General features: G+C 50.9%; 1 protein-coding gene across 1 annotated transcript in view; it reads right to left on the bottom strand.

Annotated features, from left to right (window-relative positions):
- LOC131216588 (igLON family member 5) overlaps positions 1–13,525 on the bottom strand; it is a 68,963-nt gene that overhangs the window by 2,745 nt on the left and 52,693 nt on the right. The window contains exons 2-8 of the mRNA XM_058211122.1: positions 5,005–5,253; positions 2,321–2,519; positions 2,103–2,241; positions 1,875–2,040; positions 1,583–1,648; positions 654–898; positions 403–564 (exon numbers count right to left, since the gene is read on the bottom strand). Coding sequence (XP_058067105.1) covers positions 403–564; positions 654–898; positions 1,583–1,648; positions 1,875–2,040; positions 2,103–2,241; positions 2,321–2,519; positions 5,005–5,253 — 1,226 coding nt within the window. The remainder of the gene's footprint in view (positions 1–402; positions 565–653; positions 899–1,582; positions 1,649–1,874; positions 2,041–2,102; positions 2,242–2,320; positions 2,520–5,004; positions 5,254–13,525) is intronic.

The following is a 13,525-nucleotide window of genomic DNA, read 5'->3' as shown; positions in this document are numbered from 1 at the left end:
ATGAGTGGGGTGTCCACGACCACGGAGGTGGAATGATTTATGTTTTGCATCATTACAATTTCAATGGCTATGGATTGTTTTTGAGATGGAGAATATTGGGCAACGTTACACCTATTGCTGGGAGGTTTAATGGCCAACCATAAATATAAATTCGAAATGGGTTGCGGCCATAGCATCTTACCAAGCTTCGGTTAGGGAACATGTTTCAAACATATTTAAAAAAAATAGCAATTGTTCCTATCAAGATCAGCTTAGATCGCTGGAATTTAGATGGGGCACAGAGCCTCGATCGGTCTCACGAAATTGTATCATTTGACTTATGAAGAACTCAACAAACTATACTCTTGACTAACTGCAATAAAACAACAGATCTCTTGGCCAGCCTCGGCCAGGTGGACTTACATTTTCGCCCCGGTAGTGCACCTGCATCTCGGAGATCTGCTGCATGCTGTGGATCTTCCACCACGTGTGCAGCAGCCCGTCGGAGTAGTTTGAGTGCACCAGGTGCGCGGGACCCGGGTTCAGCCCCAGGATCGTCTTCGCACTCGCCTCTCCGATGTCGTTCTAAAAGCAGAGGTTGCAGAAAACAAACAAACCGACACTTCAATTAAAGCGGACCATTCCCGCCAGGCCCTGTGCCTCGACGCCAGTACCTCGATTTTGCAAAAGTACGACACCAGGTCCTTCTGCTGGATGCCCTTGAGCGTGAGCCGCGTCCGGTCGTGGTGTCCGTGGTGATCGTTCACGATGTGGTTGCCGGACGGTGACATCACTTCGCTGTCCCGGAACCACTGGACCTTCCGGGGCGCCGGATTGCTATCGTACTGACACGTCAGCTCCACCGTTTCGCCGATGGCCGTGTTGATGTAGGTAGCGTGTTTGTGAATGGTGGGAACTCCTGCAAAAAACGGACCGAAGCGGATTAGTGGAAGCTACTTTCGCGGCTCGACCAAACGGGACAGGCTTTTCTGGGGGACGTGGAGGACTTTAAATGAAATGGGACAAACACACACTCAGGTGCTAGTCAGAGTGGAGGTCTGTAGTGGAGGTCTCTTCGAGCGGGGTTGTTGGTTGATTTGATGGCCGAAGGGAAGCAGTGGGATGCTGCGGATGAGTGCTGGCCGTTCTAGAGAGTGTGGAGCTGCTGTGGATGGTGGTGCTGGACATTAACAATAGGGATCAGATGCAAAATCTACGTGCCATTCTACGTGCTACTGGGTCGTAGTACTCTGTTAGTTGGAAGGTTTCTAGTGATTATCGGACGGACGTTAAAGGATATGGACACGTTACGGTATGAACTTGGAAGTGCCGCTCTAGAGGACGGTCTGCGCCATAAGGTACTCTATCCTATAAATCATGCTCATCGTAGTCCGACAACTTGTCTACACGAGTCTACAATACTGATCTTGTGCCGAAGTTTTTTGTGGCCTTTACGGACTTACGGATAAAAAGGGGTCGTTTAAAAAAGAGACCAAACAAACTCAAGAAAAGAAAGATTAAAATCGCAAAAAACCAGCGAAACAAGAAGCGAGTAAAGGGGGGGGCGAGCTAAAGCTGCTAAAAGATTGAGCTACGGATGAACCTTTCTCCAGCGGTACCGTACTGTTGCCCTCATCCATCTCCGATTCGAGCTCGGTGGAGTCGTCGTCTGGCGGTGATGTGTGTCGAAAAAGGATGATGCGTACGGAGTGAAAGTGAGCCAGACGAGAGAATGAAATGTTACAAGTTTTTGGTTTCCCAAGAGCCCCCGGAAGAATCGAGTCGAGACAACGAACTAAACTGTCTGCTGGCAGCGACTGTAGAATCCCTCTCGCTTCCTTGCCCCCTTGGTAACAAAGTTCTCCAGCAGAGCTTCTGGGAAGTTCTCGGCTTACCTCTCACCAGCACCGTGACCGTCCGGCTGACGGGCTCACCGACGCCGTTCTGGGCCAAACACTCGTAGTCGCCGGCGTGCCTCGGTTTGACCTCGTGGATCTCGATGAACTCCTTGCGTGGCACGATCCCAATCTGTCGGCTGTACTCCTCGTCCAGGTGGCGTCCCTATCGAGCGCCCATATGATTAGCCCACGATTGGTATATAAGACGAAAAAGGCGCAACTTACCCGGTAGGACCAGTTGATCTGCGGCGTCGGATGCCCGGTGGCCGAGCAGAACAGCACAAACTTGCGGTCTCGTTGGTTTAGCTCGATCGTTTCGTTCACCACCTTGCTTCCGTGCATGATGTGGACGTTGCGTGGTGGTCTGTCAAATGAGAGCCCTCGGTTAGTTCGGCTTAGTGTACCAGCGAAGCCCAGTTTTCCTCCAGGGGCCCAACACTTACGTCATTATCTGGAGCTCGATTTTAACGGTCATATTGCTCGGCAGCAGCTGGCAGGAGTAGAAGCCCTCGTCCGGAAGCTGCACCCCGTCGATCTGGAGCGAAAAGTTGTCCTTCATCGAGAAACGCGTGTCGGACGTGAGCCGGGTGTGGTGCTGGAAGATCGGCTGGTTGTTCTTGTACCAAATGATGATGGTTTGCTCTGTGACGCGGGACACACACAAATAGTTTGCCATTTAATTTAAATCTCAGCCCATCAAAAGTAATGCCCCGGTGACCTCGTACATTCCAATCTTCCGGCCCACGGAATGCAATGCAGTCAGCGCCGCCGGCGGCCACAAAACTGCAGCCCCGCTTGCCGTCGCTCGTTGAATGCAGTTCTGGTGTACAGTACTTCTATCGATTTGCACGCTAATGAATCGGAGTCCGGCACAACGGTGGGGGCACCGTTAGAGAGGCAAGGGTCTAGAATTTATGGCAGCACCAGGCGCAGCGAAAGGGAATTAAATTATTCATTCAGCTTTCTGCCAAATGGACGCGCGGAACCTGATCCGCTCGGCTGCGCTAGTCGCTAGTCAGTCAGCTCGGTACTTCTCAACCGCCATACATTTAGGCGATGGCGTGTTCGAGTGTCGAGAAGTGGAAAGGGCTGTAGATAAGGATTTTTCATTTCTGATTCGCTTACGCTCCTGACGTTATCGGCAGAAGTACGCTAGCGTTGAATTTAAATTGGCACGTTTCGTTTGCGTCCAGCTTTGCAGCAACCGTACTAATGGAGGGTTACATCGATTTTGGCCGGCAAATGGCGGGGTGTAATAAACGTTAAAGTTAACATGCTGCTGTGAACCACGTGAGCCGTTTCATTGGAATTCAGTGCGAATGCGGGTTGTGCGGTTGCGAATTTAAGCTCCTCATAAACTCCTGATCCGTGGCGATTATCCTCTTCCATTAAGGTTCATTTTATCCTTCCACCCAAACAGGTTCATTCGCTACGCATTCGCAAGAATAATTTGCTAAAGTTGAAAACGAAATGCAAATACGTTTTGAGGACCTCCTTGGGCCTTTTTCACACCCATTTTAATTGTCTCCAATCAATATTACCATTGCGTTCGCAGAACGACACACAGAAGCCCGACCGTTGCTCCTTCAAGCGTGACAGCTCCGGTCGTCCAAGGTGGCAAAGAAAAGAAGACGCCCGGACCGGGCCGGTCATCTTGGGTCCTTTTTTTGATTTGATTTATTTGCATCGTCGTTGAAATTACCATAATGCTATTTTGTTTGCGGTAGGTCAGCACTACGGACAGATTCTCTTCGAATTCCTCGGCAGCAGCAGTGGCAACTATGAGAATGTTGCAGAACCGAGTTTCTTTACACTCATCCTCACCCAGGACGGGGTCCCCGGTTCCGATCGATCGCTGGTCGAAAACGTTCGTCTTCGACCGCCGGACGACTTCATTAAAACATCCATCAATCAATCAAACTTCTACCAGCCAGGCAGCCTGCCAGCAGCAGGCAACCCGGGCGGAGCCGATTCCGAAACCGAGATCCGGCACTTTACAGAGAAATCGTTCAATCAAGGCAGCTGCAGCGTGCGCAAAGTGCAACAAAGTCCCGGGGCCGTGGCCGGGACTGTTTGTTTTAGGGAACTGCTGCTGCTACCGGTGTGAAGTGAAGCACAAAAAATATGTTTCCTTATTCTCCCTTCCGTTCTTCTATGCTACCGGCTCGCTGGCTTTGTTCCGCTTACGAATCATCGCAGCTCCGGGTTGATGGATCACCAGAAGGGTCGATCGTGAAGAAATCTCAATCACTGCCGGGGTGGGATTTTTCTCTTCCTTTTTCCGCTCCGCCTTTGTCTACCCGCGTGATACCCGGAGGTAGCTCGATGTTTCGTTCCCCTTTCGAAAGGCAAAAGGGTTGGCCACCCGGACCGGGTATGCAAAGAGAGAGAAGGGTGACCGTCGCCGCCGGCCCATGCATATGCAAATGGCCCAATGGCTGACTGGCTGGCTGAATGCAATATGCACGATGAGCAATCACAATCGACCACTGGTCGGATTGATTCGACAACGTCATCGCGTCCTGCGGTCGATAGGCCGGTCACGTTCCTCGGTCTCGGGACTGGTGACTAATCTCCGAGGGAGATTATGCAAAGGATGAGTACAAACACAAAGCTCGGGCGAAAAATCCCCACCCGGAACGAAAGGAATTCCCGACTGGAGGGCAAACGGGGGTTTCCCGAAAGGAGACAGTAAACATCCGTGGAAGGTGTTGAGTTGTGCGTCGGGACCGTACAGAGGCTTGAACACAAAGTAAACCGAAGGGAGTGTGTGATCTCTGGCTCTCTAGGGCTCATACGTTTTTACGATGCGGTCCGAAGTTGCCACGGACATTCATAGAACCACAGATTGGTTAGACGGTTGTGTGCACTCAAGACGAACCAAGGTTCGTGGAACTGTGTCTGAATCTTTGATAGCTTTGTTAGTTTAGGTGCTTAGTTTTCTCGAGCCTATTAGCTAAAACATCAATCCATTGATCAGACAAACTTCTTCCCGGCAACCTGTCGGCAAAGTCCAAGACCGCGAACTATCTCAAATAAATCGATTTCTTCTCAATAGGCCTTTGGAAACCCGTTTATCGGCCTCTCGGGCTCGAAACCCACGATTCGCTCATCATTGGGGTCTTACCGGTCGGATTGGAGACTTCGCACCGGAACGACACCTGGTCGCCGGGCGGCGCCTTCTCGACGTAGTTCTTCGTCAGCAGCTTCGTCCCGACCACCTGCGCTCCGTCGGTGATCTGCGTGGCCTCCGGCGAGTCCTCGCCAAGGTCATCATCGTCGTAGTCATCGTTGTAGTCGTCGCCTGCTTCCTCGGGCACCGTTTCCGGTTTGCCACGCTGCTCCTTCGACACGCTCACACTCGACTGGGGCAGGGCTGTGGAAAGGAATAGAACCGTAAGTAGTGGATTTAGTAATTCTACAATTCTTCGTTTTAGAAAAGAGTTTCTTCTTTCGGAACGACAAACGGCGGTGACCTTTTGCGCGTTCCGCTAAAAGAGAGCAAATTGCTGAGTGGAAGGTCAACTTTATCGGAATGCCTCCGGTCCCACACCCAGGGGTTAATTTGTACCGTTTTTTACGACTCAGCCAAAAACACTAGCCGGCAAGGGGCAAACAACATAATATGCCGCGCGCCATGACGCAATCGATTGAGAAACAGAAAGTTCGAACCGACCGTCGAGGTGGGGACCATCCGTACAATTTGCCTACACCGGCCACACTATCTCTGCGTGATCTCCTGGGTGCCATCGACTACTAAACTGCGACCTCCGGGTGGCAATAAAACCTATTTATGGTGTTGTCGGCCTTTTTGGACACTATAGACACCGGTACCGGGGCGCTCGAGATCCGAAGGCGGAATCGACCATCAAAAAACCATAATTGTGGTGTGCTCGCCGTCGTCGTCATCGCGCGAGCCCGGAGGAGTCACAATTGAGTGTTATTAGATTTTTATGGACACTTTTGAAGCGAACCGGCCGGTGGCCCTTAAACGGGCTTTCGAATCAATTATATTTGGGGTTAAATTTGGAGTACGGCCGTCCGGAATGGCAAACATGCTTCAAACATCGTTCTTCGGAGACATCTAATTATCGGGCGTAATGGCGTAATTGGAGTGTTATTTCCTTCACGAAGAACATTTAATTCGAAGCGATAGAACCCAGAGCTTAGAACAAAAACTTGGCCGGATGCTTGGCTTGGCGCTTCGGGACCGATGGGCCATGAAGGTAATTTCATTCACACACTTCTTGGGACAGACATTCGTTTCTCGAGCACGGCGACGATGTGCTTCGCATGAATTAGATCCAATTCATTCATGACCCCCGATCGAGCCTGACACGGCGCACAATCAGAGGCCCTGGTGCCATCGATGGATGGAAATCGGTAGACGGGACGGGGAAAATGGGAAGAAGCCCAAACCCTAACACATTCCACCGGCCCGCATCATTAGCTGTCTCGAGAGATGCCGATCGCATTCCGTCGCGGGTGTCGCGCGGCCGCTAATGTGCTAATGGTTGGCAGATCTTGGGGCCGATTGGGGGGCAAGTACTCGGGGGGATGATTTGCAATGGAAGGCACGCACTTGATGCGCCGGCCACGGCCGATTAGCATAGCTAACGGTTGTTCCGGGCTGGGCCGGGCCACGTCCGGATATCGTACGACACCCCATTCTGGCACTTAATGGTGCCTGAAACCTAACCCAACACGCATCGGCATCGATTTGATGGTCGATTGTGATTGTGATCGATTTGGTCGATTGTGAGTTACTTTTAAACCCGACATCCTGTCCACTTCCCAGTGCTGAATCAGGGAGGAATCGGGTGGGTCCGAAAACGAAAGTGTCAAAAGTGGCACAAATTTGTCGTAAAGCGGACCCCGTTCCCCGTCGGTTTGACGAGTCCCCAATTAGGGGATGGAAAGAGTAACAAATGGAATTGTTCCTCCACATCGGGCACTGGACGCTGACATGGTGACGTAAGCCGTGTCGAACGGGCCGACGTGTTGGTAGCCCTTTTTTGGCAAACGATTTGTTTGGTTATGCAAAACGGACGGCCGGCTATTAGCTCACAGGCGATGGCTTACTTTTAAGCATCTCGCATGCCCTGTTGCGATGCGGCCGATCGAACTGACAATGTGACCAGAAAGTCGCACAATGTTGTTACAATGAGCTGGTGTTACATTTGGAGCCTACGCGCGATCATAACCCAGCGGCGAGATTAATGATCCAGATTTGAAAGCTTCTGATGGTGGATAAGGAGTTGAAAATGACGTGCCGCTCGTGGAATGCCGATTAAGTAACTATTTAGCAACTCGTTAAGTGGTGTGATTCGATCACGTGATATTGATACATTATCAAGATCAATCATTTGATATACAATACGTGACATTCTGTTTATAGATTTCAATAGATTGTGGGTGCATTCGCTTTTCTTGCACGACGTTTGGGTATTCCGAAACCCACGAATTACAATTTTGCTTATTAACAAAACTACCGAAGTGGAAGTGAGTTTAAATTAAATGAGCTTTTCAAATTTTGTATAGTTTGAGTTGAAGACTCACCAATTTGGAAATAACTTTTTAATATTTCCCAATTTTCTGCAAGCATTTAGTGTTCCATTTCGTAAATGTAAAAGTTTTTACTAAATGTTTACAATTTCCCGAACGAAGTTGGTCGTTAATAGGTAGCTTAAAATCAGTAAATCGGTAGATGAATCGCTCTATATACGGAAAAGTCTATGCTACGAACGATACGAACCAAAACAAGATAACGTTAAGACGTTTATTATCTTTCTCTACTAGTTAAATCATCTGCAAAATTAGTAAAATTAGGAAACCTTGAAGCTCTGATACATTACGCCTTCTGGAAAGGCTGCCAAGGGCAAACGACAACGATGATGCCATCGTTGCACCTCAACGGAGCTTCGGAGTGACCAATCGATAACGTCACCGGAAACGTGGCTGGCGAACCGGTGAACAACCGGATGACTCACAGACGGACGCGATTTGGACGCGATATCGATTAGCAATCAGCGCCACAATTCACACGCGCCAACGCACATTTTTCCGATCCGTTTCTGGTCACGGCCGATGCAAAGCAATCCCGCAACAAGACACGTACCGCGTTGCTACACAATTGTAGGGTTAGAGCATCGGCCGACCGGACTGTTCGGATGCCGATGTTAATAAACCGCTCACGTACCATAATTGTTATTAACACTCTCCCGCTACGGCCACCGCTTAGCAACAGGCCCCGAAGAAAGCTGGGCGTTACTAATTAAAACAGCATGTACCCCGGACGCCATGTAATGTGCCCGCCGCCGATGACGAATCCTGGCCACGATGAACCTTTTCGGGGGACTCTTGTGGGGGCCCCATTGTCACACCGTTCGGAACCGGAAAATCTCCCGTTACACGAAACTACTCCGTCGAAACATGAATTCCGGATTCTTCCGGCGCCAGTATGCGGGAGCCAGTAAAGTAGGGCACCCATTGTTGGTGCTCCCGGGTCGGTGACCATGCAAAGTTGGGCGGTTTGACAAATAGGACAAAATTTATCACTTCAATTGATTCCGTTACTTTTTCGCGGAAGGACAGAGAAGGGGGTCGTGTGTGAGTGTGTTCTGAAACAAATGGGGGGGGCCCTTCAACCCACCCAGGTTGCGGTCGGTACCAGGACCACTCCCCGGGCGGGATGAAGGTTGTTTTGCTCAGATCAAAGCTCGATGATAAGACAACTTTTTGCCACCCATCCCTGGTACGGTGGGTTCGATGTGGCGTGGAAAGTGGTTACAAACTGTGGCCTCTTTTGGCAGCATACCAACCCTTGGATCGTCCTTGGCCGCAGGATGACTAATACCTGGGGTTCGTCCACTGGGAGGATGGCGCTATTCCTCTGCGTCATGCAACCCCAGCTACGGCGACTGGATGGAACCATCAGCAATCCACAGGACACGTGTGCTCGTCCTTGTGTGACGCCAACCAGGCGACCTCCTGGCGGGTGGCCATTGTTTTTTCGCTTCGCTTCTTCTATTTCGCTTTCCCGGTTTACGTTTTATTGCTCCCTCCAGTGGTTCAATACTGTTGCCCTTCGAGGCTCCTGCGCGATGTTCGTTTGGCAGGCAGAGAGAGAGAGAGGCCCCTGAGGAACCCTTAAACCTTAAGGCGAACCTTAAAACACGGGGAGCCCTTTCGCGGCCGGCAATCCAAAAAGCACTTGACCTTTTCGGAGCAAGTTAGAGCCCGCAGAAAATAATGCCACGCGATGGATGATGACAGCATCGCCTCGCGTTTGGTTTGTTTTTCCCACCGACGTCGTCTTCGTCGCGGCTTTTTTTCTTTCCCTCGCGCAAATGTCAACGCTGGAGGTCTCGGAGGAGCCACTCTGCAGCCGGGACTGGTTATTATAATACGCGGCGCGATGCACCAACCGACCGGATTGCAGCTGCAACTCGGGCCCGCTTGGGGCATGAAAAATCGAATACCGAAGCTATAAAACCGGAACGGGCGCTGCTGTTGAGCAACTCGGCAGCCGGGTGGCAGGCTGATGGCTGAACAGCCTCTTCGCGCCGCGTCACTTGAGGCGCACAAGAGTGTTAACAATAAAATGGCACCAGCGAGGAGGACTCGTGGTTTAATGAGTCCGGCGTACAGCGTGCGCCGGCACTCGAGGCCACGAGAAGAGGGTTAGATTAGATTTTATGATCGAAATAATAACAACCATTGGGACCGTGTCAGCGCTTGGGAGCGATTGGAAGGATCCCATCATGCGATGATCGAGTTTTAAATTAATTGCACGCTCGGTGTATCGGTGCGCCACTTCCGTCACGTACTGTGCACTGCGAACACTTGAGCGTCATGGAAACGCTCATCGGCCCGCCCTGATTGTGAATGCAAATTTGTTAACATCATTTAACAACATCTTCGGCCATCAACGGGCCGCCATCGCCATGGTAACCCATTTTTTTTCTTCACCCAAACTCCGATGTGCATCGTGTCCGTTCGATGAATGGCAGGCCGTTGGGCCACATACGGAACCGAGACGGATGTTGTCTTGTTTTTAACCGTTTAATGCTGACCCGGTGCCAACCGGGGTTTATTATTTTAACGAAATTGCTTTCCATCATTCACTCGAAGCTCGTTCATCGTTTTTTGCCTTCCGCGCCATTCGCTTGCCCATGCTGCACTTTGCAGTGCACTCGAATTCAAAAAGGGAAAGAGAATTATTAATGTGTCACAGACACGCACACTTTCATTCACGTTTATGCTCGGATGCTACAAACAAAAATAAAGAGCAGACGCGATCTTCTTGATCGTGCGATCGCGCTGAGTTTACTAAAGCGAAGAAATGATGCGGCTTTCGGGGTGGTGTGGCATCGAAGGTGCACCCGCTGAGCCTAATATCCGTTCCGGGCCCCCCAGCATAATGGGGTCCGGCATTGGAATCCAAAACAATAAACATACCCTCCCGGGGGCTCCGGACTTGGCACGGAGGTCCGGAGGATGTTGATGTTTAATTTTCATGGGAAAATGGGAAAAGTGGCCCTCGGTTGTTGGTTTTTACTGTGCGACCCGATTGGTTCCCGATCCGCCGGAGGGCAAACAGTAGGTTTGAATATTATGGGACCGGTATGTCCGATTTGCTGAAGAATTTCGAAATTTTTAATCGTTTCGGTGTTTCATACCCCCCCTCAAAGTCAAGGTTATTAAAATTAGATTATTTACGCTGCACACTGTAATACCCGCCGCCCGGACATTAAAATTCCCCTAGTTAGTTTTTTTATTTTTCGAGATCCCACTAGATCATAAAGGCGTGAACTGAGGGTCCACCAGGGTCCATCGACCACATTGTACCACACACTGATGTTGCTACGATCTTTAGGGACAAAAAGTAACGTAACAAGCGCGCACCCCCGAAAAACGAAATTTCGTTCGCGTCTCTCCGTGCGTCAACACAAAATGGGTCACCCATAAAAGTCCGTCAACTGAAACGTGGCCGGCCGGCTGGCTGGCTGGCTGGCTGGCTGGATGGCTGGCTGGCTGGCTGGTGATGAATGGGTTGGGTTGTTTTCCGTTGAAACGGATCGAAATTATGTTACATCGTTCTCCACGGCGACGTGCGGTGGACGTGCACCGAAATCATAACCCCAAAAGGGGAGCCCCCAAAAAGTAACCAAAAAGTGTTCAACGAGAGTGTGGGTTCCATCATAAATCTGTTTATACGGTTTTTGGAGTTCACAACAGGGCCAGAAGTGGAACAAAACGAACCAACTAGGAAGTTAACTCCTAATTAAGTGGCAAAGTGGATTGTGTGGTGTGTGTCATTTCCGTGGCCCACAACTGGCGGCTCACGGATAAATTATGTTGGGGTCTACGCCCTACTGCCCCGAAGGCACCCTTTGGGGGCTTGCCGAAATTGCTCGCCACGGTCTCGGTGGCAAACTGATTAACTCTCTGGCGGGCAGCTCAATTGCAGTATCGGAACGCCCGGATCGGAACTCGTATCGCCCTGGATCGGAAGGCTGCAACCGATAATTTTCCTCCCCGGAGCAAAACCGGTGGAGAACCTGCCTGTAGGGCGAGCAGCAACATTACTCGCCTCTGCCGGGGACCAGAAATTGTCAGGCGACCGTCGGCGGTCGGTGGCTGACAAATGTCTGACTTTGCACAAATCGAGTCAGACGTGAGCCTGGCGGCTGCTGCTCTGGGGATGCTAACGGTGTTTTATGCTCCGCTCCTCTACCTCGGATAATGAATTATTAATCGAAAACCGGCCATTCCGGGGACACGCGCGCACCGCTCGCAGCCAATCACGCCGAGAGGCACTCGCTGTCAGATGGTGTAGAGACGGGCCTCTCAGACGGAACGCTGTCGGATTTCGCAGTGGCAAATCGGTGGAACCAGGGGACCAATCCAGCCGGGGCCCGGCTGTGGTCCAGATTGCTGTCTGAACGAGCTTGTGGAACGTGCACCGCGTGATCGTACGTCGTAAGTGACAGGGACATTTCACGGCCATAGGCAACGGTGTTTTGTCTCGTGAACCTTGCCGGGCCTTGGGTGATTCAACGGGCAATGTTTCTAATCAAAACGAGTGACAAATCTATAATTTATTGGCAAAGAGCATAGAGTTTTTTGGGGCGGAAAACAATTTTTTTTTTCTATATTTGCTTGACTTGCTTGAGAGCCTCGTCAAGTATTTATGCCTGAAAAGATATTTCTTTCTATTACTAAGCGCACTCCATACTAATGTCAGCCTGCCAATCGTAGCAGGCTTACCAACAGTCGGCAGAGCTTTTAAGGATTTGTGTCATTTCTTGGAATTATTTATCAAGCACTTCAAAGCGGCGGCCTTCCTCGAAACGGCCGGAAAAGTGAAGTGAGTGAATGCTTATCCCCCTTATTTCTTTGCCATTTCTGGCTTTGTTTCAAGCAAATTGAAAATCTCCCAACGACAGCTTCGGAGCTGCGGCTCCCGGGGCCTCCTCGATGCCGCCGCAGATCGGTAACTTCTGATCCTGAAAAGCTAATCCAATAAATCCCTCCAACAGGGCCCCCCCTTGAACCTGACGGGTCCTGACAGTGTCCCGCTCGGCAGTTCGTGTCGCCGAATTCAAATAATTACGCGAGTGAATGTATTTTTCATGCTCCCTGGGACTCCAACGGGATGGCGATGGCGAAACAATGGCGGACACGGGCGGGAGGTATCGTTGGGCGACTCTCGAATGAATCGTTGCGCATTGAGCCATCGGCTCGTGTCACGATTCACGGAACGCCACGGATTGCAATGGGGTTCCTTTCATTCGGCGTCCCAATCCCGCGGGGTTCCCGGCAATGTGGGACTTTGGTTTACGATCCGCAGCCGTGCCGTGACCACTGAACCGCGGCCGCGCTGTCTTCTGAGCGGATTTTCGAGCCCAGATGACATCACCCAGCACGCGAATGATGATGGTCGGTTGGCGGTGGTCATACCACAACATAATCGCTTTATGACACGCTTGGAAGTCGGGGACTTTGCCCGAGGGAGGTACGGTCGCCAGAGACCGCGTTGTGACACACATTCGCACCACACCGGATCGAATCTTCGGTGTTTGGTCCGTGTTGATCGCCAAGAGTGGGTTTCCGGTGTCCGGTCTAGGAGCGACGGTGGATTAATGACGAACACAATCATCGCTGACAGTGTGTGGCCGATTAACGGCCGACTTTGCAGGAATTTTGCTTACACCCAAACGGAAACCTGAAACCCGTTGTTTACGCTGCAGCTGGCGCGGAGTCATAAAATCCGAACCACGAGGAATCGGTTTCGGTTTCATTGCAAAAAAGCGGGAATATTTAGCATATTCTAAACACCCGTCATCGGTCACGCAGGAAATTGCGAACTTGACTGCAAAAATGATGGCCACCAAGTTGTCGTTAATCATTCGCGCGAACTGATGTACCCCGTCACGGAGCGAACGCAACGCGTAAATCAACGCAGCCCTCAGGGCCACTGCTAAAGTACCTTTGGCTTTCGTCTCAAAGAATCGGCCAAGAAAGCCTCCTCCTGGAGAGCACGCTAAGCTCCTTTGCCGCGTGTCTCACTCAAACAACGTGATCGTGACGATCATAAATCTTTTCGGCCATTTCACCATTCACATTTCCCGCACTCTCTCTCT

Source organism: Anopheles bellator, chromosome 1 (assembly GCF_943735745.2).
Source record: "Anopheles bellator chromosome 1, idAnoBellAS_SP24_06.2, whole genome shotgun sequence".
In the NCBI taxonomy this organism is placed as follows: domain Eukaryota; kingdom Metazoa; phylum Arthropoda; class Insecta; order Diptera; family Culicidae; genus Anopheles; species Anopheles bellator.
This window is presented reverse-complemented; position numbering and strand designations above follow the sequence as displayed.